The sequence below is a fragment of the Balaenoptera ricei genome, chromosome 2 (genome assembly GCF_028023285.1).
Source record: "Balaenoptera ricei isolate mBalRic1 chromosome 2, mBalRic1.hap2, whole genome shotgun sequence".
Lineage (NCBI taxonomy): Eukaryota > Metazoa > Chordata > Mammalia > Artiodactyla > Balaenopteridae > Balaenoptera > Balaenoptera ricei.
This window is the reverse complement of record NC_082640.1, coordinates 84,008,998-84,032,131: the sequence shown is the minus strand read 5'-3', so window position 1 is coordinate 84,032,131 and position 23,134 is coordinate 84,008,998. Positions and strand designations below refer to the sequence as shown.

Sequence of the window (23,134 nt, the reverse complement as noted above, 5' to 3'; positions counted from 1 at the left end):
TAGTGCTTTACAAATTTCAAAAGTTTCATACACACGATTTCAAATAATCCCATAATAACTCTTTTTTTCCCTCTACCCCTATATTGCCCCTCCCCTCTTCCCTCTCCCTACTGGTAACAACTAGTCTGTTCGCTATATCTGTGAGTCTATGAGATATGTCTTTTGCAAACATTTCTCCCAGTCTGTGGTTTATCTCCTCATTCTCTTGAGAGTATTTTTCGCAGAGTGGAAATTTTTTACTTTAATGCAATCCAGGTTATCAATTCTTCCTTTCATGGATTATGCCTTTGGGGCTGTGTCTAAAAATTCATCTCCAAACCCAAGGTCATCTAGATTTTATCCTATGTTATCTATCTGTCTCATAGTTTTGCATTTTATATTTAGGTCTGTGATCCATTTTGAGTTAATTTTTGTGAAGGGTGTAAGGTCTGTGCCTAGATTAACTTTTTTTTTATGTGGATGTCCAGTTGTTCCAGCACCATTTGTTGAAAGACTATTTTTTCTCCACTGTATTACCTTTGCTCCTTTGTCAAAGATCAGTTGACTATATTTATGTGGGTCTATTTATGGGTTCTCTATTCTGTTCCATTGATCTATTTGTATATTTTCACCAATACCACACTGTCTTGCTTTCTATAGCTTTAAGTCTTGAAGTTGGATAGTGTCAGTTCTCTAATTTTGTTCTTCTCTTTCAATATTGTGTTGGCTATTCTGAGTATTTTGCCTCTCTATATAACCTTTAGAATCAGTTTTTTGATAGCTACAAAATAACTTTCTGGGATTTTGATTGGGATTGCATTGAATCTATAGGTCAATTTGGGAAGAACTGACATCTTGACAATATTGAATCTTTCTATCCATGGAATATCTCTCCATTTAGTTCTTCTTTGATTTCTTTCAGTACAGGTTTGTAGTTTTCTTCATGCAGATTTTATATATATATATATATATATATATATAGTTAGATTTATACCTAAGCATTTAATTTTTTAAAAAATTTATTTATTTATTTATTTATTTTTGGCTGTGTTGGGTCTTCGTTGCTGCGCACAGGCTTTCTCCAGTTGCAGCGAGCGGGGGCTACTCTTCATTGCGGTGCGCGGGCTTCTCACTGCGGTGGCTTCCCTTGTTGCAGAGCATGGGCTCTAGGCGCGCGGGCTTCAGTAGTTGTGACGCACGGGCTCAGTAGTTGTGGCTCGCGGGCTCTAGAGTGCAGGCTCAGTAGTTGTGGCGCACGGGCTTAGTTGCTCAGCAGCATGTGGGATCTTCGCGGACCAGGGATCGAACCCGTGTCCCCTGCATTGGCAGGCGGATTCTCAATCACTGTGCCACCAGGGAAGTCCCTTTCATTTTTCATTAACATTTTTTTCAAGTTGTGATTCTCTTCTCTTATCAGTACCTGTAGGTTTACCTCATTCTTTTAATGAATAGATAGCATCATATTATGTGATTATGCTATAACTTGTTTAACATTTTTGCATTGATGGACATTTGTTTATCATGTTTTGCTGTCGCAAGTAACATGTCAGTGAACATCCATGTATATATATCTTCATATATTCATGCTACTTTTTCTGTAGATTAGACTTTTAGATATAGAATTGCTGGGTCATAAAGTATCCACATTTTATATTTGAATAGATAATGCCGGGCTTCCCTGGTGGCACAGTGGTTAAGAATCCGCCTGCCAATGCAGGGGACACGGGTTCGAGCCCTGGTCTGGGAAGATCCCACATGCCGCAGAGCAACTAAGCCCGTGCGCCACAACTACTGAAGCCCACGCGCTGTGCTCCGCAATAAGAGAAGCCACTGCAATGAGAAGCCCACGCACTGCAACGAAGACCCAACACAGCCAAAAATAAAAATAAATTAAATAAATTTTAAAAAAAAGATAATGCCAAATTACTCTTCCAGAAAATTTGTACCAGTTTACATTCCCACCAACAATGTATGAGGATGCTTTTTCCTCCACATTGTTGCTAACTCTGAATATTATCTTTTCACATTTTTTGGCTAATCAGATGATATCTCATTTTTAAATTTCAGAGTTTAATTACTTATTATATTTTTTGGTTGACTGATAGAGATTCCTCTGATCATTAGTTGTTCATTTTCAATTGGGTTGTCTTATTGACTTGTCGGAGCTCTTTGTATATTGGGATATGAACCCTTTGTATGTTACATATATTGCAAACATTTTCTGTTAACTGCTTTTGAGAATTCTTCCATTCTTCTTTTCTATTCCTTTCTCTTCCCATACCATCCTCAAAATTAAAGCTCCAAAATGGAACTCAAAGGAGGGTGGGCCAGGGGAGGATTAAGGTTTGGGAAATACAGAGACTCATTTTTTTGCATTTTAGATTCTTTGGTTTGGTTATTATAGTCTGAAAGAGGTCCATATGGAGCAGCAGTAACTACCCACGGATATTCTTTTGGGTGTTGGAGTTTGCTGTAGGGCCTCCTGCACTTTTGGCCCCATGGAGCATCAGCCACTGAGACTTCTCATTGCAGGTGAAAAACACCAACCTTTGAGGCTGTAACTCAGAACCATACCATTCCTGTGCTTGCTTAGTTGAGAGTAAGCTTACTGTCATTGATATCAGAGTATTATTGGAATCAGAGCATATGAAAGGAAGGTCATTTTGGGGGACGTCATCTCTGATTTTTATGGGAGAGCCCTTACATTTTATTTTTAAAATTAAAACTTGTGTCTTAGATGTGGTCAAAGGTGAAAAGGTCAAGCCAGTATTTGAGGAACCACCCAATCCCACAAATGTGGAAGTAAGTCTGCAGCAGATGAAAGCCAATGACCCCAGCCTGCAAGAAGTCAACCTCAACAACATTAAGGTATTTCATTACGATTGTTGTCCATTGAGGTCAGAAAACTTACTGGAGATGACTGATTGCCTGTTTTACAGCTGTTTAAAATTCTGTGTACTCACTGGATTTTGAGGCACAATATCCTATTTGAAAGAAATGGGTTTTAAAAAAAGAGTGATTCCTAGAATTCTTTGGAAAGAATCACAGTACTTGTGTTATACACAGTGTATTAGTTATCTACTGCTGAGTAACAAATTACTCCAAAACAACAAACAGTTATTATTTCACATAATTTCTGAGTGTCAGGAATCTGGGAGTGACTGGACTGGGGTGTTGTGGCTCAGGGTCTCAAATGAGGCTATAGTAAAGCTGTCAGCCAGAGCTGCACTTGTGTGAAGGCTTGACGAGGGCACAGAAATCCATTTCCAAGATGGCGCAGTCATGTGGCTGTTGGCAGGAGGCCTCAGTTTCTCAGAACGTGGATCTCTCAATAGGGCTGCCTGAGTGTCCTCACATCATGACAACTGGCTTCCCCCAGAGCAAGTGATCCAAAAGAAAAAAAGAGAGACTAAGCTGGAAGCCACAGTGCCTTTTATGACCTATTCTCTGAAGTCATACATTGTCACTTCTGCTTTGACCATAAGTCACGTCACTCTCAAAGGGAGGGTAAGATGTGTGTGTGTGTGTGTGAGAGAGAGAGAGAGAGAGAGAGAGAGAGAGAGAGCACTGCCTGACATCTTTTTTGCTCATTCTTTTTGGGCCAATTTCTAGCATTTAATAATATTAACTGATTTTTATTAAGTACTCGCTATGTGCCATATCCTTTGCTAAATACTTGAAATTCATTATTTCATTGAATCCTTAGTGGGACTTAAAGAGGTTCAGTTGCCCACAGTCACAGAGCTGGCCTGTAGTGCTCTGTGAACTCACATTAGCCTCTAGCTGTGCCCTGTATTGTCTGCCTCCCCAGTGCCCAGTACTAGGCTAAGTGCTGTGGAAGAGGAAGTAAGGGTCACGCAGTATTCATTCTGAAGAACTTAAATTACGAGAAAAACACTAAGCGAATAATTACAACACAATGTGGTCAGCCCCCACATGTGGAATTGCAGGTAAGGAAAATTTTGATCCTGCCTAGGAGAGCCAATAAACCAAGGAGGTGATAATTCTGCTGGGTCTTGAAGGCTGAGTAGGAATTAGAGCAAAGGATAAAGGAATTTCTAGGCAAAAGGAAAAGCATATCTAAAGGTATGGACGAAAGAAAGAAACCATGGGATGGTAAAAGAATGGCAAGCAGGTCAGTCTGACTAAAATATAGAGAATGAAAGAAGAAAAGAGGAAAGTGTGCTGTATGCATAATTTGGACAGTAGGGTAAACAGAGGTGATGCCAGAATGTCACATTGTGTTAGATTCCCTTATTGGACACTAAGTGGTGCTATTTGGCTTAGGATAGTTTGGTTGCTAGAGAATGGGTGATGAATGTCTTTTAGAGAGGCTAACATCTAAACATACAAGGTATTTAAAAGCTGTTGGTCCTTAGCTTGGGGTGAAGGTGCTGCAGAATGATTCATCAAGGATCTGTGTCTTCCTCATCTTAGAACATTCCAATTCCAACCCTGAAGGAATTTGCAAAGGCTCTGGAGACCAATACTCACGTGAAAAAGTTCAGCCTGGCCGCAACCCGCAGCAATGACCCTGTGGCGATTGTGAGTAAAATTCTTAGAAATATAACATGAAAATATTTAATTCATTAGAAGCTATTTTTAATTTGTTTTATCAATTAACAATGTTCAGATCGGGTAAATTTATTTTTTGTATAGTTAATAAACAAAATTAGTTATAATGAGACAGTAAAACAAGAACCCAACTGTCAGGCACCTTGAATTCACTAGAATTTTGTTAGCACTACACTTTTTGGAGAAAGGAACAAGATGAGATTTGGTATTTAGCTAAATAAATATTTAGATTTTGTTCTGCGCTTAGTACAAATTTTCTGAAACGTTTGTATCTACAGTAACATTCTGTCCCAGTAAATGGATATCATGAGACACCCCCCCCCAAAGCCTACAGGAACTCAGCCCATATAAAAAGTGTTAACATATATTTCATTTTAATCTTTGAAATGGATTAATGTGTCTCAAAAATATTTTGAACAACCAAATCTTTGAAACATTTTTTGTTTGATACTGTTAACCAGAATATGAAAAAAATAAAATAAATAACCAAAAGCCCTATTCCTTCTATGCACTTTAGATAATTCAGGTAAATAAGGAATCCCCTGGACCCAAGTAAATACTACTGCCATTGCCATCATCAGTGTTAACCCTCCTATTAATAGCTCCCATTTCTTGAGCAGTTAGTAAATGCCAGTGCTGATCTCTGTGCTTTACTCGCATCATCTCACCTAATCCTCACTATAATACAGTGAGGTATATACTATTATTAGTTCCCACTCTAACAAACGAGCAATTTGAGGCTCCGAAAGGTTAAGTAACTTTTCCAAAGTAACACAACCAGCAAGTGGCAGAGCCAGGATTCACCACCAGGTCTTTCTTGTTCCACAACCAGGATGCCTAACCACCAAGCTATGCTATATTTACATACTGGCTCACTGTTGTACATTTGCTAAACTATGGCAGTTGTCAGAAGCCTGAGCATCAGGCTACGTCAGTGGTTCTACAGCATCTGATTCTCAGCACTTGAATTAAGCTAGAAAAACGAAAGTTTTCTTGACTTGATGATGCGATTTAAAGTAACATGTCTTTTGGAAGATCTAAAAGAGCATTAGGGACTTCCCTGGTGGCGCAGTGGTTAAGAATCCGCCTGCCAACGCAGGGGACACGGGTTCGATCCCTGGTCCGGGAAGATCGCACATGCCGCGGAGCAACTAAGCCTGTGTGCCACAACTACTGAGCCTGTGCTCTAGAGCCCACGAGCCACAACTACTGAGCCCACGTGCCGCAACTACTGAAGCCTGCGCGCCTAGAGCCCATGCTTCGCAGCAAGAGAAGCCACCGCAATGAGAAGCCCGTGCACTGCAACAAAGAGTAGCCCCTGCTCGCTGCAACTAGAGAAAAGCCCGTGTGCGGCAATGAAGACCCAACGCAGCCAAAAATAAGTTAAAAAAAAATAGCATTAAAAACGGACAACATGAAAGTAATGACTACCCATCACAGTGTTGGCACAGAGTAGATGTTTGAAAAATACTTGTTAAATGAATGAATGAACATGCCCTCCAACCTCTCAGCATTAGACAATATTTCCATGATGACGATAGCAAATTTGAATTAAGCACTCATGTAAAAGAGGGGCTAAGCTACAGAACTGATGTTTTCACCAGCAATTCTTACATATCTAAATTAGTAGGTTGAAAGCAGTTTTGAATTTGAAACCTATCATTAAAATAGCAAAAGAGCAGAACTAGATTATTGGTAAGGTGAATTTAGCAATTTAAGGGTTCTTATCTATGTATGATTTTGTGTTATAATCTCTGCCCTTTAGTAGGCTTGTTTTCAATAAAGCAAAAATATTCACGGTACATTTTGTAAGTAAGTAACTAAAGGGATAAATAAATGATTTGTCGTTTCTGTTTAATATATTATTTACAGTAAAATGGCAGGGATGGAAATAGTGTATAGTTCATTGTCAGCACTACTAGTAAGCAGTCTAACTTCTACTCTAAGTCAAATAGATAACTTGCTAAATGGACTAAATAAATTTCAAATATAATAATCTCTTTGTTACTGTTTTTAATCCAACAACTATGTATTGAATGTATGCCATGTGACAAGCAAACCATACAACTGCAAGGAAAAACTATTATCCTTGAGGGTGTGAAAAGAAAAGCCTCTTTCAGCCTTATGCCTGGATGGCTTCACATGGTCCAGCCCTCACCTGGCTGACCTCAGGTAGTTCCCCTTTCAGCTGTGCTACAGTCAGGAAAGAACTTTTCTGTAGGTTGTAATTTGGTTGATTACCCCACAGGCAACAGAGATATTCAGACTGTGATTATGGCTGAACTTGCTGTTGAGAACTTGCTGTTGTCTCAACTTGCTGTTGAGAATTACAAATCAGCATTAAAGCAAGAGCTTCAAGAGACTTTTCTATGTAAGGTTCAGAAACAGATTCAACAAAGTACTTGTGGGATTATTGTGAATATAGGCCAGCTATGTGTATGTGAGATGACATTATCCCCATTTTACAGATGTGGCAACTGAGGCTCAGAGTTTGAGTAATTTAACTAAGATTACCCAGCATGTGGCCAAGCCAGGAAGCAAACTTAAGTGACCTGTAATCAAATTCAGTTTGCCATGCTCCAAGCACTTCCATATAATCACACCTATAGCAGGGAGTATTAATGAAACTTGCCACAGTAATGAATGCCGATGTAGAGAAAAGGCCCAAATATGTAAAAAAATGCTATTATGTATTATTAACAGATATGCCACATAAAAATCAGAAGTTTCGGACAGCACTGTCCAATAGGAATAAAATGAGAACCACAAATGTAAGCCACATGTGTAACTAAATTTTCCAGTAACCACATTAAAAAAAAAAACAAAAAAAAACGGTGAAATTAAACTTAATAATGTATTTTATTTAAACCACCATATCCAAAATATCATCATTTCAAAATGTAATGTGAAGATGTAATGAGGTCTTTTACAGTATTTTTCCATACTACATCTTTGAAATCCAATGCATGTTTTACATTTACAGCACATCTTGATTCAGAACAGACGCTTTTTAAGGGCTTCATAGCCACCTGTGTCCTGTGCCTACCACTGGGATGGTACAGGTTTGGACAGTGCGGGAAACTGCTTTTCCGGGCAATTCTATAAAGTACTGAAAGCAAAACCTTCTCTTTAAAAATGTATTTCTACTCTAATTATTTATGTAACCTTTAAGAAATCTAGTCTTTGTTTTACTAATGTTATTATCCCCAGCACGTGTAACAGATGCTCAAATATTCGCTGAACTGTGGTGAACCTGGGCCTACAGCCCAGCGTTATGTTTGGCTGGATCTCTCTTCCCTGTTTTGTTCAATATGTGAAAAGTGTTTTCTCAAGTTTAAAAGAAATTGGCAGGATCACGGCTACTTGCCAAGAGGTCCTGCAACTTTTTTACAAAGGCCTAATTGCTCTGACATTTTGTTAGTCTAGAAATAGAAGTAAATCCCAAAGCTTGGAGCGTCCATAAGGAAAGGCTTGATGCATTCCCTTCTGAGGCTCTAATTAAAATGCATACACTTAATTCTAACTAAAGACCTAGCACTGAATAAATGCACTTTAGTTTACATGGTGTACAATAACATCAGTCCAAATCCTTGAGCTTCCTGGTAGTTCAAGCAACTGCTTGACTAATACACAGGATTGATTATTCTTCTAGTCCAGTGATTGTCAACTCAGGGTGATTGTGCCCTCCAGGAACATTTGGCAGTGTCTGGATATATTTTGGGTTGTCATGACTGGGAGGGGTACTGTTGGCATTTCGTGGGTCTCGGAGACTGCTAAACCTCCTACAATACACAGGACAACCTCCCACAACAAAGAATTATCCAGCTTCATGTCAGTAGACCCGAGGTTGGAAACCCTGTTCTTGTCCCAAGTTGGATTCCTTCTCCTCTTCCTTCTTCTTGTCTTTTCTGCCATAAAAGCAGTTAAAATAGTTCAGAAGTTCCTTGTTCTACTCCCCAGAGCAATCACTGTTAGCAGTTTGTTTTTCATTCTTCTTATTGTCTGTATGACTTTAATTAAAGTGGTTTTCAATCCTTGCTGAACATTAGTCACCTGGAGAGCTTTTCAAAGATGCAGTTGTAAATCAACTACACTTCAATAACAAAAAACAAAACAAAACAAAAAAACAACTGTCCAGGCCACAGCCTGAGATTCTGATTTAATTCATCTGGGGTGGGGCCCACGCACTGCTATATTTTTTAAAGCTTCCAGGTCATTCTAATATGCAACCAGGGTAGAAAAGCACTAATATACATGCACTTATATTTTTGATTTCTTATCTTAGACAATTTTTGATTCTCCATTAGAAAAGATGAGGGCAGTTCTGTACTCACTCTCCCTTCTATTCCTCCTTCCTTTTCTACCTCTGAGTTGTAGTTATTCTATCATTTCACACATTTGAGCTTTATACATTTTATGTCATTATATTCTGTTATGTATATAGGTTGACTCCAAAAAAATTAAAACATCACCAGCATTTACAATTATCTGGCTGTATAAATATATAAATCTCTGTTCTCATGGGCCTTAAAATCTGGTGACTAATGGCAGTCTGATTCTTGTTCCTTTGTGAGTAAATTTTTCTTGCTAAAAACTTTTAGGACTCTCTCTTTTCTCCTGGAGTTCTGAAATTTCACCTGTATGTGCCCACATATGAGTCTTTTATTTAGTCTGCTGACCATCCAGCAGGTTCTTTCAAATAAAAACTTGAAGCTTTCTTCAACTCTGGGAAATTTTTCCCTATTATTTTATAGTTTCTTCCTTTCTGTTGTCTTTTTTTTTTTTTTGTGGTCCTTCTGAAACTCCAATAAGATGAATGTTGAGCTTCTGGATCTTTCCCTCCATACCTCCTAACATTTCTCTTGTATTTTCTCTTTGTCTTTCACTCTACATTTTTTAAAACATCCTCAGTTCCGTGTTCTAGATCACCAACTTGCTCTTCAGCAATGATCATTTTATAATTCTAAATGCCCATTGCTTTTTTAAAAGAATTTTTATTTATTTATTTATTTATGGCTGTGTTGGGTCTTCGTTTCTGTGCGAGGGCTTTCTCTAGTTGCGGCAAGCGGGGGCCACTCTTCATCGCGGTGCACGGGCCTCTCACTGTCGCGGCCTCTCTTGTTTCGGAGCACAGGCTCCAGATGCGCAGGCTCAGTAGTTATGGCTCACGGGCCTAGTTGCTCCGCGGCATGTGCGATCTTCCCAGACCAGGGCTCGAACCCGTGTCCCCTGCATTGGCAGGCAGATTCTCAACCACTGCACCACCAGGGAAGCCCTGCCCATTGCTTTTTAAAATTTCAATGTAGTACAGATTTTCAAAACTTTTTCTTGTTCTTTGTCCTCTTTTTTAAAATATATGTAATAGCCAGTCTTTATTTATTTCATGGCTACAATGTTTTTTTCTTTCTCCTTTTTCTTTTCTTTTCTTTTTTTTTTTGAAGTAGGGCAGGGTGGAGAGAGACTATAACAATTAGAAGTTTTACATATTTCTGTTTTCTGAATAATCTCTGTTCCCTGTATGGCATGTTCTCCTGTTTGGTCAACTTGGCTTTTCTCTTTCATGGTGTTGGTTTTCCTAATATGTCTAGTAATCATTGGTTGTCTGGTCATATTTCCAAACAGAGAGCAAAACTGATTTGTGTAAACCGGGACTATTTCCTCTCCTGTTATGTCGATCTGGTTCACCAACAGATCTCTCCCTTATAAGGGAAGCCCCTTTATGTTTCTCCATTTGTTACCAACTGACAGGCCACATATTTTATTTACTAATTATTGACTCTGCCCCTCCTACTCAAATATAAGCTCCCTAGAACAGGGATTTTTGTTTCTTCTACTGCTAGCACACAGTAGAAGCCTGATAAATAGTCTTTTTTGGTTGAATGAGTGAGTGCAGGCAGGTGAATTGATTGGCGGCCTTCCCTGCAGTGTGTGCATGAGAAGCTGGCAGGCAACCAGGGAGTCCTCTGCAAGTGCTCCAGTTAGTAGGGCTTCACTCTGCAAGGGATACATTTCAGTATATTTCCTTCCTGGGCAATCGCCGCCTCTCCTCTCCCTTCTCCGACACAGTATCTGGTGGAAGATCTGGAGGTGCCTCAGTTTCTGCACTGCTTCTCTCTTGGGACCTAGCACCCTCACTAGAGCCTCTTCCTGGGAGATTTCTCACTGATGGTTATGCAGGCAGTTGCTCTTTTTCAGGGAAGCCGCAGGGAGGGATGGTGTGCTCGCCACCTGCTCTAGCTGATCCACCTGTTCCTAAGGGAGTTCTTTAATGAGACACCCTAATCAGCTCTTACCTCTGGCATCTCAGGCAATTTTGTGCTAATTTCTCCACCAATCTTTCTGTTTTCTGTGTTTTAGCAATTCTTCAAGATAATGGCCCTCTTTTTTTGTTTTCTTGCACTGTGAGAGTTCCAGCCACTTAAAAATTATATCTTTTCTTCATGACAGTGGGAAACTTTGGGAATAAAGGGAGCAGACAGGTTCATGTGTACAGTCTGCTGTCTTGAACTGGGAGGAGTCTTTAGCAGTTCTGCCACTCTGAGTGTTGATTTTGTTCCAAAAGTTATCTTTGAAAAATCCTGATTTGTGATGACCTGAAGTAGTGCCCAAATGCTAGTCAATGATAAATTTTTATCCATTCATAGTAAAAGGGGAATAATTCTGAGACTATGTCGTTTCTACACTTTTCCTAATGTTAAAATGCCTTTTCTCAAAAAAAGAAAAAAATTGACAATGATAACAGATGGTAGTGAGTTTTTTTTTAATGTCCTTACTTAATAAAACAAAGTTGTTAATTCTATGTCAGTATCTTTTTTTTTTTTTTAGTTTTGCATGTATATGAAATTCATAAGTCTGGACTGCTGAACTGAACTATCTTTTTGCATTTTTAAATTATTATCTTTGTTACTTGGAGGTGAAAGTATGATTTAACTAAGGTTTTCTTTAAGTACTGTAAAAAATATTTATTTAATGTGGGGGTGGGAAGCTTAGTAAATAAATCTTCAGAAACCCTAATGGTTATTTTCTTTTTCACATAATAAGGCTTTTGCAGATATGCTAAAAGTAAACAAGACCTTGAAAAGTCTAAACATAGAATCCAATTTTATCACTGGTACTGGGATCCTGGCCCTTGTAGAGGCACTCAAAGAAAATAACACCTTGACAGAGATCAAGATCGACAACCAGGTGAGTTAACGCACAGGGTACATGTGAAAGGGAGGAATACCACAATGGAGGGAGTTAAAAGACAAAGTTCTGTGACTCGGTTTGATGTTCTGGCTTTCTGGTAAATTATGACAGCTTCCAGCATGTGGAGGGTGTGTGGGAGAGCATATTAATGATTAAACGGTGCACAGTGGGGAAGCCTGAGACAGAAAGCTCTCCCCAGCCCTGCGCTAGTCAGGCACCAGAGGAGGAAAAAGAGGAGATGGGGGCAGAGGTGTTGACAGCTGCTTTGTTCAGCCTTCATCATCCTTGCCTCTTAGCAGGAACTTCAGCGCAGTCCTGCCCCAGCCTTGCTGTTGCCTCTCGCTGGGACTATGAGAAAAGCAGAGTGGCCACACCCAGAAACAGACTCCTTGTCCTTGGTTGGAGGCTGCCAGAGCCAAAAGAGCAGTCCCGGGCTCCTGCTGTCTGGTGCTGGACACAGAGCCTTGTTTCAAGGACTCGGGGTTCTAGTAGATGGCCTGACTTAGAGTAGTAGTCCACACCCACAGTGTGATCACAGTCTCAGCTCTGTTGCAGCAAGCCTCCAGGTCCCACCAACAGCCAAAGCAAGCCGCTTTTCCCTGGAGCCACCCCCTCCTGTACCCTGAAGACCTCTTTTTCCCAGCGTCAGCCTACAGTGTTGCTGTAGTCGCTCTGCTGGTTTCAGCTGGTTCCTGCTCTCAGACAGCAGCTCTCAGTTCTCAGCATGATGCTGTGCCCTTCCCCTTTGGCTACAGGGACATGTCTGCAGTGGGATTCAGTGAATCTGCGAGGTCTAGAAACTGTATAGTTGGAATAAAGGGCCTTGGAATGGACCAGAAAGAGGAGAAAGCAAGGAGACTTGTGCTGTGAGCATTCCCCTGTGGGGTGACGGGACGGGCAATAGGGGAAGTGACCCCTGCATGGCTAGGAAAATCCCTGGTCTAGACCCTCCAAAATGTGATGAAACCCCAGGGTCCCACCCAAGACTATTGCCTAAGCCTGGAGACGCCCAGCAGATCCCATGAATAGTTCTACTCTCCTTTTTGTTTTTGTTTTTTTTTTGCTAACCGGAACAAGTGGGCTGTTTCAGTGCAGGTCCTCTGTCCCTAGACTCCTCCTGAGCCTTGTTGCCAGGGGAGCAGGGGAACCCCACCAGGAGACAGGTACTCCCTCACTCTCACCCTCCCTAGAAGGGATGCATTATCAAAACAGCTTTCCCTTGCAGAGGTGTGGAGTGAATCCCTGGGAATGTGCACACGTGGCTGTACACATTTAGGAAGCTCGCTCCTGTGTATCCTAATGTGTCCAGCTGCTAGTAAATTAGGGCGTGGGAGAGTAGGAAAACAAGCTAGAGGGAAATATTAAGTGAGTGAAAAGAAGTGATAGCTCAGGGATATATATCAAATAGGCTAGTATCAGGAAGAAGTTATGAGGACTCTTAGTAAATATTTCCAGGAGTGCTAAGACAGAATTGGATACCTCATTCCAAAGTATGTTTAACTTTCTGTGTTGGTTCAGGCCATTGTGAAACCCCATATCTGAAATAATGTTCACGTACTTTGTTACCAGTTCCTTGTAAGATACTACCTAGTTAGGGTTGCCAGATAAAATACAGTTAAATTTGAACTTCAGATAAACAATGAATTATTTTTAGTACAAGTATGTCCCATGAAACATTTGGGACATACTTATACTAAAAAATTATTTGTTATTTATTGAAATTCAAATTTAATTGTGTGTCCTGTATTTTTATTTACTACATCTAGCAACCTTATACCTATTAAATGAGCTGAAATCCTGAAAATTTAGAATAGAGTAGCTTTTTAGAATGCATGTGAAGAAGACCCTGAAATATAAAGTCTGCTCTCTTAAATCCCTCTGAAGCATCAAACCTCATCTCCCGTCCTCAGTCATCTAGGGATGGATTTGTGTAATTTTTCAACTTTCATCTTGCAATATGCTTCTGAAATGGCTTCTCTTTACTTGTGATAAGAAAGAGTGTTAAGTTCTAAAGCAACTGGAAAAATTATTTGCTTTATTCCAATGAAGGAAATTCAGACTCAAAACTTCTCTTCCATCCAAATTTTCTTCATTGACTCATAGAAGTAGACCTCAATTTCCTCATCTGTACAGTGAAGGGTTTGAAATAAAATAATCTCTAAGACAGTTTCCTCAGGAAGGGCCAGCAGCTGAGGCCAATTTAGCATCATTGCAGCAGGCAGCTGCACCAAAATGAAGGCCTGCTGAGAATCCAGCACTGGCGTGAGCTGCCATGACTAAGCTCCAGGTAAACAAGTGATGATTTAATCAGGTGCCCCTGTGAGAAGAACAATCAGTGATGCATATTAATGAAACAGATGGGTAACTGCTAAATAAATTTGAGTAGAGAAAAAAGGTCACAAAAAAGGTGATCTGAAGGACTGTGTGCTTTTGTTTCTTTTTCTTTGTATTTAGTGACTTAAAATAAAAAAGAGAAACATCCAAATTATAAGAAATTTTGGTGCCCATTTGCTGCCCTGGGTTTATACAACACAAAAGATCTCAAATCAAAAAAAAAAAGACTCAGACTAAGAAAGAAAGATGCTCTATGCTATACTACTTTCTCCCCTTCTTTTATATGCCCTCCTCCCAATATAATTTTCTTCGGCTCTTATATCCTTTTATCACCACAGCATGCTCAAGCTGTATATTACCCAAACCTAAGACTCCAAATGCCTAAGATTTGTGAGGGGAAATAGAGGGGTGTTATGTCATCCCCCTCAGTCAGCTACATCCATCTTGAGCTCCTTCTGCCCTTGGATAGCACCTTTGGCCGCCCCCGGGGGCATAAGCCATAACTACGGCAGCCCCGACCTTAGCTCAAGTCTCAATCTCTAATACAGCCCCGTTGTTTGAAAGTGTGTCATGAAGTAAAGTTGCTCATGAAACTTTAAGGTCAGTATCTCTTACCTTTTTTGCTGCCTCTCCCTCCCATGGCCCTACGCTACTGAGAACAGTAATCTCTATACTGTGGATACCCAGAATTGTTATTTTCTGACTGGAAATATCACATTTTGCTCATTTCTTGGGGAGAGACTCATTTGACAGGTTGCTGGATGAAAAGAAAGAAGAGGAACAGAGTTAAGCCTTAGAACTTGCCTAGAACACAAAAATTCCTCCATTAACTTTTCTTCTTCATCTGCTCAATACTTAAATTTTCCAAATTTAAAAGATATATATATATTTAAATATATCTTTTAATATATTACATATTTTAATATATTTAATATATTTAAAAGGTGTGTGTGTATATATATATATATTTAATATATTTAATCAAAATTGCATGATTCAGGCACAGACATAGACTTGGCAAAGCTATAGGGTCCAGAAACACACCCAAGTACACCTGAGAATTTTGCAGCAAGGTAGTATTTCAACTCAGTGGGGAAAGAATGAAGTAAAAGATGGTGGGAGTACTCACTAGCTTTTTTTTTTTTAATTTCTATTGGAGAATAGTTGATTTACAATGTTGTGACTCACTAGCATTTTGGAACAAAATTACGTTGGGGCTCTATCTTAATTCTTCTACTAAAATTCATTACAGGTAAAATGAAGATTTAAATATTAAAATATATGAAATCATAAAACAAATGAAAGAAATGAGAAGTAGAGAGGCTTCCTCAACGTGACATAAAATCTAAGAGACTAATAAATTTGACTATATGAAAATGAAAAAAGGTCTTAATCAGAAAGTCAAAAGACAAACTGAGCAAAGGTTTTTTAGCATGCTTGACAAAGGGCTAATTTCCTAATATATAAATTTTAAAAACAGGAACCACAAGCTGGTAGAAAAATATACAAATGACAGAGGTTGGTAGTTTCCAAACAAAGAAATATAAATGCATAAGAAAATTAATTGTTCTTAGTCATAATTTGAGAAATGCAAATTAAAGCAATTAAATAAATACAAGTGAAATAAATTTTTACCCCTTAGATTGAAAAAGGTGAAAAAGGTTCATAATATCCCATGTTGGCTAAAGTAGGGAACACTAGCTCTCCAACACTATCAGCAGGAATAAAAATCGTCACAACCTTTGACGGTAAGTCAGTAATTTATCAAAATTTGAAACATGCTTACTCTTGGGCCCAGCTATAATTTGCCCTACAGGCACACTGGCAGAAATGCCCCAGGACGTACTTTGTGTGCAAGGGAAGTTCACCATAGCATAGTTTGGAATAGGAATGGAAAGGAATGTAGCAGTCAGTAGAACATAGCTAAATAAATTATGATCACTTACTACAATACAATGCTGCGCAATTGTTTACAAGGATGAGGGAAACATACTTACCTACATGAAAAGATGTTCTTAATGTTAAATGAAGAATAAAAACATGTTTCAGAACAATATGCTAGTGTGACCCATTTATGTGAAAAAAAGCGTAGATGTGCATGTGATTACGTAGACATATGAATGCACAGAAAATGTTTCAAAGACTACATGCCAAACTGGCTTTCTCTATGGGGAATGGGAATACTGGGGAAAGGGAGCTTTTATATTTTATACACTTTTTTTGTTTGTCTTTTCTTTGTACTTTCTAAAAAAATTAATGAATATAGTATGAAAAAATATACTATGTTCCTTAACTTTAACGGTAAATTCCTAAATTTACATGCCCCATTTTTTAACTCTACTTTTTAAATTATTATTCGATGTCTCAACTTAAAAAGCAAACAGACAAAAAGCCTCTTTCCACCAACTTAAAAAACTTAGGGGATTTTCCTGGAGCCCAATAACCCCTTCAGTGTTCGATAATTCAACTAGCTACAGTTCAAACCACTTTAATAAAGCCTCTTGAGGATCTCCTAGTGAGACTGTTGGGAGAGAATGGCCCATCTTCAGTTATTTTTGGATATGGACCCCAGAACAGAAAATTCCATAATTGGATTGATTGCTATAAGACAGTGTCACTATTAAAAAAACACCCTTTGTTTAAACAGCAGGTACTGGGGTAATTGGAAACACCAAGTATTAGTTTTGCTTTAATTTTACATCTGGAATTGTCTTTTCCTTCATAAATAATTTGCTTAGTCTTTTCAGTTTAACATGCCAGCAGATTCAGCTGTCTGTTGGATTTTGCTTCTCCTCAAGGAACAGTTCTCAAATAACTGTATGAGAGAAAATACCTCAAGTGATTTTGTCCCTTTCAATTTGAGACTTTTGCCTTTTTATCCAACAAATAGCCATGCATCTTTCCCATGCGAGTAACTGTTTCCTCTTCCTTCTTGGCCATTCTCTGTATGTGTCCACACCTGCAATCAGAGGCAGCAGTTGGGAACAGCTGTAGAGATGGAAATTGCCCAGATGCTCGAGGAGAATTCAAGGATCCTCAAGTTTGGATATCAGTTTACCAAGCAAGGACCACGTACAAGAGTGGCAGCTGCCATCACAAAGAATAATGACCTGGGTAATGCAGCCATAATATGTGCTGTTAGCAATTAGAAGAGCAGGATGACCATTCATTTCTCCAGATATAACATCTCACAGATACCTTTCCACTGGCCTTTGGTGCCAGCCCTTCATCAGAAGCACATTATTACATGGTCATCAGAATCCTCATCATCTTCACAGTGTTTAAGTTTTATTGTAGCATTCTTTCAAGAGGAACTGTTTATTCTTTTTTTTCCAGACAGGCTTTGATTTTTGCTTGATTTCCTTTGTGCATTTACTTCTCCTTTACTTACTTCTTACACGTAATCACCCTCTGTTGTTATCTACACCACAAGATGGACACAGTGACATGGAAATTCCCAATTCACTTATGTTTGACTCCTGACTGTGCTTTTGTACTTGGGGTTAAATATGGTTATTGGTGATTTACATGTGAAATAACCTAACAGAGCTATGTTTTATAAAGGTTAAACTCAGAAGTAGCTTTTTCAGTTAGCCTCTCTTTAATCTTTCCTGCTACCCACTCTTTGCTGAGGACTTCTGTTAGAATGAGGTGAGGCATGTCCTGGTCAACCACAGCAAAGAAGAATGGGACTGATTGGGAAGGCTTGGTCTGGGGACATCCCAGCCACCTGAAGCAGTGTGGAGCAAGGCCATCCAGGTGCAGACAGTCCACTTGGCAAGCAGTCTGCCAATAACAGAGCTCAGTCCCCAGTCTGAGGTTCAGGGACAGAATGCCGGACCTTGGACAGGGAAACTGGACAAGGTGTCCCGCCACGTATAGTGCTGGCCATGGAGAGGGTTCAGATGGTGGACAAGATGGAAGCTAAGGGTTAGAACCAGAAGGGGGCAGGTACATGTTAGTGTCCTGTTTGCTGCCCAAGACCCTGAGGCCCAGCAAAGGTGCAGTGAATGGCACCCAGAGGCTGGCCAGGCATATGGCAATGCCTGCCTCCAAGGTGCAAAGGGTGAGGCTCAGGGGGCAGCCCAGCAAACAGGGCTTTGGGGAATGATTAGAGCAGCAGTTGGAAGATTCCTGGGAAAACATGTGGGTCCTCATCTGAACAACACGGAGAGCAAAGAAAAACAGGCAAAACAAGAGGTCTGAAGTAAATGGAGAGGCAGTCCTGAGACCAAGAGCGGCAGCTGTGGGCAACAGCTTTTGTTGAATTTTCTGCAGCCGAGCAGGAGCAGGCTGGGCTATTTAAAGTGGGAAGTTGAGGCAGGGCCACAGCCAGGGCACCTTTTCTTTTTTTTTTTTTTTGCCAAATCCAGGAAGATTGGAGCAGCCCTCTTCCTATCCACCAGAGGAGCCTGCAGGTGGGGAGGTGAAAGGGGGAAGAAGAGGGTTGCAGAAACTGGGAAGGCAGTCAGGGCAGCTTCTTTGATACTAAGTACCAGATTAAAGGAACCTTCATCTCTTGAGTTTGCTAGCCATCTGAATCATACCTTCCTTGGAGGTTGATACTTCGAAGTTTCCATTTAAAACAGATTTAGAAACTTTAAATTTCTGTTTGCAGCTCCTCCTGGTTTTCAATCCAGAATCAGAACTGTGAATGTGTCATCCTGGGGAGTTAGTTATAGCCAGTTGGTGACTGAGTTACACAGAAGCTGAGAAGATGTGTTGTGGATAAGTAAACATGAAAATATTTAGAAGTTCACTGTTTCGTGGGTTTGTTCTGGACCTTCTACTCCATAGAAATGGGAAGGCTCTAACATTCAAGTTCCCAACTATCAGACTTAGCTTTATATGAATGTAAATTACAAAAGGCACTAGACTATTCTATCATTTCCATTTATTGCCACGGGTAGTTAAATATTGAAATTTTTGATAACTGTATTCTCAAGTGTGTGAGATTGCTATTCTGTGTGATTATTGTTGTTTGTCTGAAGTTTAAGAAATATTCCTTCATTTTGTCTTTTTAAACCTTTCTTTCTCACCTAGTTCGTAAAAAGCGAGTTGAAGGAGACCGAAGATAAACTTCCACAAGAAGAGGAAGTTTCACCATGGTGGCAATTTCAAAACAAAAGCTCTTCTCCTTCTCCATTGGGACCATTTTATCAAAGGTTGTTCATTTCCGTTAACCACACAACTAATAATTTAATTGTTATTCTTTTTTAGCACTACGTATTTGTCTTGGATTTTTAAACGTATACAATTGTTTTATTTGCTCGTGGGCACCTCTGGCAACTTGCACCAATGGACTTATGCAGATCTTAGTGGGTGACAACAATTGAAAATGGTTTAGTGACTTTCATATTAGGTGGTCTTGCTTTCTTACATGAACTTTTTTTTTTAACCATTGAAAGGAACTTAGTATATAAATGTGTTTGTAACTGTGATTAAGATAGAGGCCTATCTCTGTTTACATGCATAGCTTTGAGTTAGGCTAAATACGTCAGAAGTGTTCTGCTGACCACATAAGAAGTTAGTATTGCCAATCTTTCACTGGGTGAAAAAATGTGACCAACTTAACACAAATTCTCCCTTAGTTCCAGAAAAATCACTAAATGCACATGCCCTACTGGTTGAAGATCAGTGGTGTCATCTTCATAAAAAGAAGACAGCATTATGATACATAAGCATAGCTTTAGCAAATAGGTATGAAATATTCTTTCACCCACAAAAATAGCTTCAAACCAGACTCACAAGTAGCAAAATGAATTAGCATGCCTACTTTTACTGATTATTCCACGTAAATTCGATCTTTAACATCACTCTATGGATAACTTTTTACAAAGATGTTTTAAAGTTTTCCAGCCATGATGGCAAATTTTTAAATTTTAGCAAGAGGGAAGCTTTTAAAATAGTACATTCCTAAAAAAAACAATAATAATCGCACCTTAAGGTTTTCTGTTACACATGATTGCATTATTTTGGCAAATTTTAGAAGCATTTATTGCTTTGTCTTTAGGGCAACAAGATCACAGGATGAAATGTGAACATTCAAGTTAATTATACAGATTTTGTCCACATGGCATGATCCATCCAGACATTTTCAAACATCAGGAAAAAATATGAATTATCGTTTATCCAGATGTTTGTCATCCCAAGGACAAAGCCTGTGAAAGTACGACTGAGATGATTGCATGGTAGATGCATGAATCTTTTCATCTAGCAGTGCACCGGTGCGATATTAAGCTAAGGAAACATGTGACTGCAGCCTTTGGCACCAGCTCACAGGTCGTTGGTAACTGTCAGTGCCTGAGGCTGGACTTGGTGACCCTCTGACACTGCCTTAGGCACCTCTGCCTCCCTTCCCCACCTCCTTTCCTTCCAATTCATTCTCCTTTTTTCTTCTTTTCCTTATAATTCTGAGCCTTGTAAAGGTGACATCCTTTGTCCTGGTGACAACTGGATCTAAAGAAGTTGCTGACTCAGGCAGAAGGTGGGCCCAATCCAGAATTTACTAAGTAATTGAGTGTTCCTGAGTTGCTTGATAGCAGTAAAACAAATAAATGAAAAAACAATTCATATGTTATTCTAGTTAGTTTATAAAGCACATGGAAACTGTTTAGGATGGAAAGCCCTTATAAAATTGAACATTTATTTACCTGTATTATAAGTGCCCACATCTCTATCTCTAAAATCCTTTGGAAAAGAAAATAGAAGAAAACAAAATAAAATCCTTTGAGACATAAGAATATTTTATACTTTTTGAGGGAATAATGAGCAGAGCATGTTGAATTTCGGAAACCCTAAAAATCCTTTAATTAGCTTTCTACTGCATCTCCCTATCTATCTATCTATCTATCTCTGTAGCAACTACTATTGGACAGTTTTCAGTCTGATTTTTTCTTTCCCTCTTACTCATTTAGGTGTGGTATGTTAGAGCCAACTCACAGGCTTACTCATTATTAAATTATCAAGAATTTTGTAAACTGGTTGTTAAACACAACCATTATTAAAAAGTAAATGACATGCACTTACAATTAAATAAATTATATTAAAAAACAAAAGTAATACTCAAAAATACACTTTACTATTTTTCATACTCTTGAGATTATTTGCACTTATTGTGTCTGTATGGCAGAAATACTATATCATGGTGTGCTCTTATACATCTCTGCCCAGCTCAGTAGTTCTTCCCAACTCAGTAGTTCTTCCCAACTCAGAAGTTCAGTACTTCTTGTTGGTAGTTTGAAATTGGCCATGGTGGGAGTATTTATACCATGGAAATTAGCAAATGTTACAAATCAGGGCTTTCACCCCTTTGATGGCTTTCAAATTTCACCCATCTCCCCTACCTCCAGTTTGCTGGTTAATAAACATTCAGCAGCACACCACTGGGTAAAATGTATACAGTTCTTCTCCTCCTTCTTCCTCTTCTTCCTCTCCCTCTCCCTTTCTCTCTCCCCCTCCCTCTCCCTCTTCTTCTTCTTCTTTTTGTATACATGTTTTGGTTACCATGTTGCCAGGGAAGACACATCTCTTAGTTGTCTTTCTCCTATCCCTTTAGATTTGTTGCAAATATGTTTAAGTGCAGAGTCACTGACATGCCCCTCTAAGTAAGGCTTCTTCCTTTCTTTTCTCATTTACTCTCTTTCTTGCCTTCACCCCTAAGAAGTATTGGATCCTACAGAGTGTTCCCTGCAGCCCCAAGGTGCTGTGGACCGGGGGCTAAAGCAATTCTTGGCAAACCCTGGCAGAAAGCAAGAAAAAAAATCAGGACTTGATAGTGACTGTGCTGCAGTTGTCGATAGTATTAAAGCAAGATAATGGGATATTGTCAAAATTTAGCACTGTTTTTAGCTTATAAAATAGTTGGGTCACATGTATATAGAGTCTATTAAATCAGATATTTATTATTAATCAGTTTATCTTATCATTACCTGTGTTTTTGTAGTAGCTCGAAAGGTGACATTTCCATGAGTATTCATATAACTATTAGAAGATAAACTTACATTTGGGGGAGCCTATAAATCATTTAATTCGCCTAGGACTTCATTTCCCTGTCTGCCAAGTGTGTGTAAGTAGAAGCTCTTTCGTGATCCTGAGCATGATTAATCCCTTACCATCCATCATGGTGGGGCATAATGTATATAAAATATTTTTATATGTATGCATTTTGCCAAATATTATATCGAGATATTTGGCAACATCTGGACAATTGATTGAAAGGAGATCATCTCTCCCCAGACCACCTTCTTTCCCCTTTTAGACTTGTACAGGCCCACCCTAAGTGTAAAATCACTCACCTGGACTTGCAGGCTCCTATCACCAACACCCATCACAGCATATGTGGAAGATGACTTTTACGAGGTACATTTTGGAAGTCTAGAGAGATCATATAATTAGTTTAGCACTACATCTCCCCATCTGCCAGAAGTGTATAAAGGAAACTTTTATCCTCATCAGCATGATTAAATCCCTTCCTTTCATCTCGGTAGGGCATAATGTAAATATGCGCGCGCGCGTATGGGTGCGTGTGTGTATGTTGCCAAATATCCAAATATCTAACTGGGTATTTGACTGCATCTGGACCACTGATTGAAGGGAGGTACTCTCTTCCCAGACCCATTTCCCTTGTCCTTTTTAGAGTTGCTTCAGGCCCAGGTGAAATGTGAAATCACTCCCTAGAGTTTGTGGCTTATGTCACCAACCACCAAATTTCACAGCATGTATGGAAGATAACTCTTAGGGAATGAATATCAGAAGCCTGGAAATCATTTCATTGTTCCAGCACCAAATCTCTCCATATGCCTAAAGTGTATGGGTGAAAGCACTTTCATCTTCATCCACATGATTAAGCCCCTTCCTTCCATCTTTGTAGGATATATTGTATATAAATATTTTGTACATAAAGATCGCCAAATACTGTAAGGAGGTGTTTGGCCAAAGCTGGACTCCTGATTGAAGGGAGATGCTGTCTCCCAGTCCCTCTCCCCTTTCCTTCTCAGAGTTGCTGCGGGCCTAGGTTAGGTAGAGAATCACTAACCTGGAGGGGCTCATGCAACTC

General features: G+C 39.4%; 1 protein-coding gene across 3 annotated transcripts in view; it reads left to right on the top strand.

Moving 5' to 3' along the window:
* TMOD2 (tropomodulin 2) overlaps positions 1–19,926 on the top strand; it is a 45,751-nt gene extending 25,825 nt beyond the window's left edge. For 2 of the 3 annotated variants that reach the window (XM_059915537.1, XM_059915538.1), the window contains exons 6-10: positions 2,717–2,847; positions 4,417–4,524; positions 11,596–11,739; positions 17,046–17,190; positions 19,120–19,243. In XM_059915537.1, the coding sequence (XP_059771520.1) occupies positions 2,717–2,847; positions 4,417–4,524; positions 11,596–11,739; positions 17,046–17,190; positions 19,120–19,154 (563 nt within the window). In that variant the 3' untranslated portion in view covers positions 19,155–19,243. Of the gene's footprint in view, positions 1–2,716; positions 2,848–4,416; positions 4,525–11,595; positions 11,740–17,045; positions 17,191–19,119 lie in introns of all 3 variants that reach the window. The other variant, XM_059915539.1, reaches the window with a different exon arrangement.
* The last annotated feature ends 3,208 nt before the right edge of the window (positions 19,927–23,134 follow it).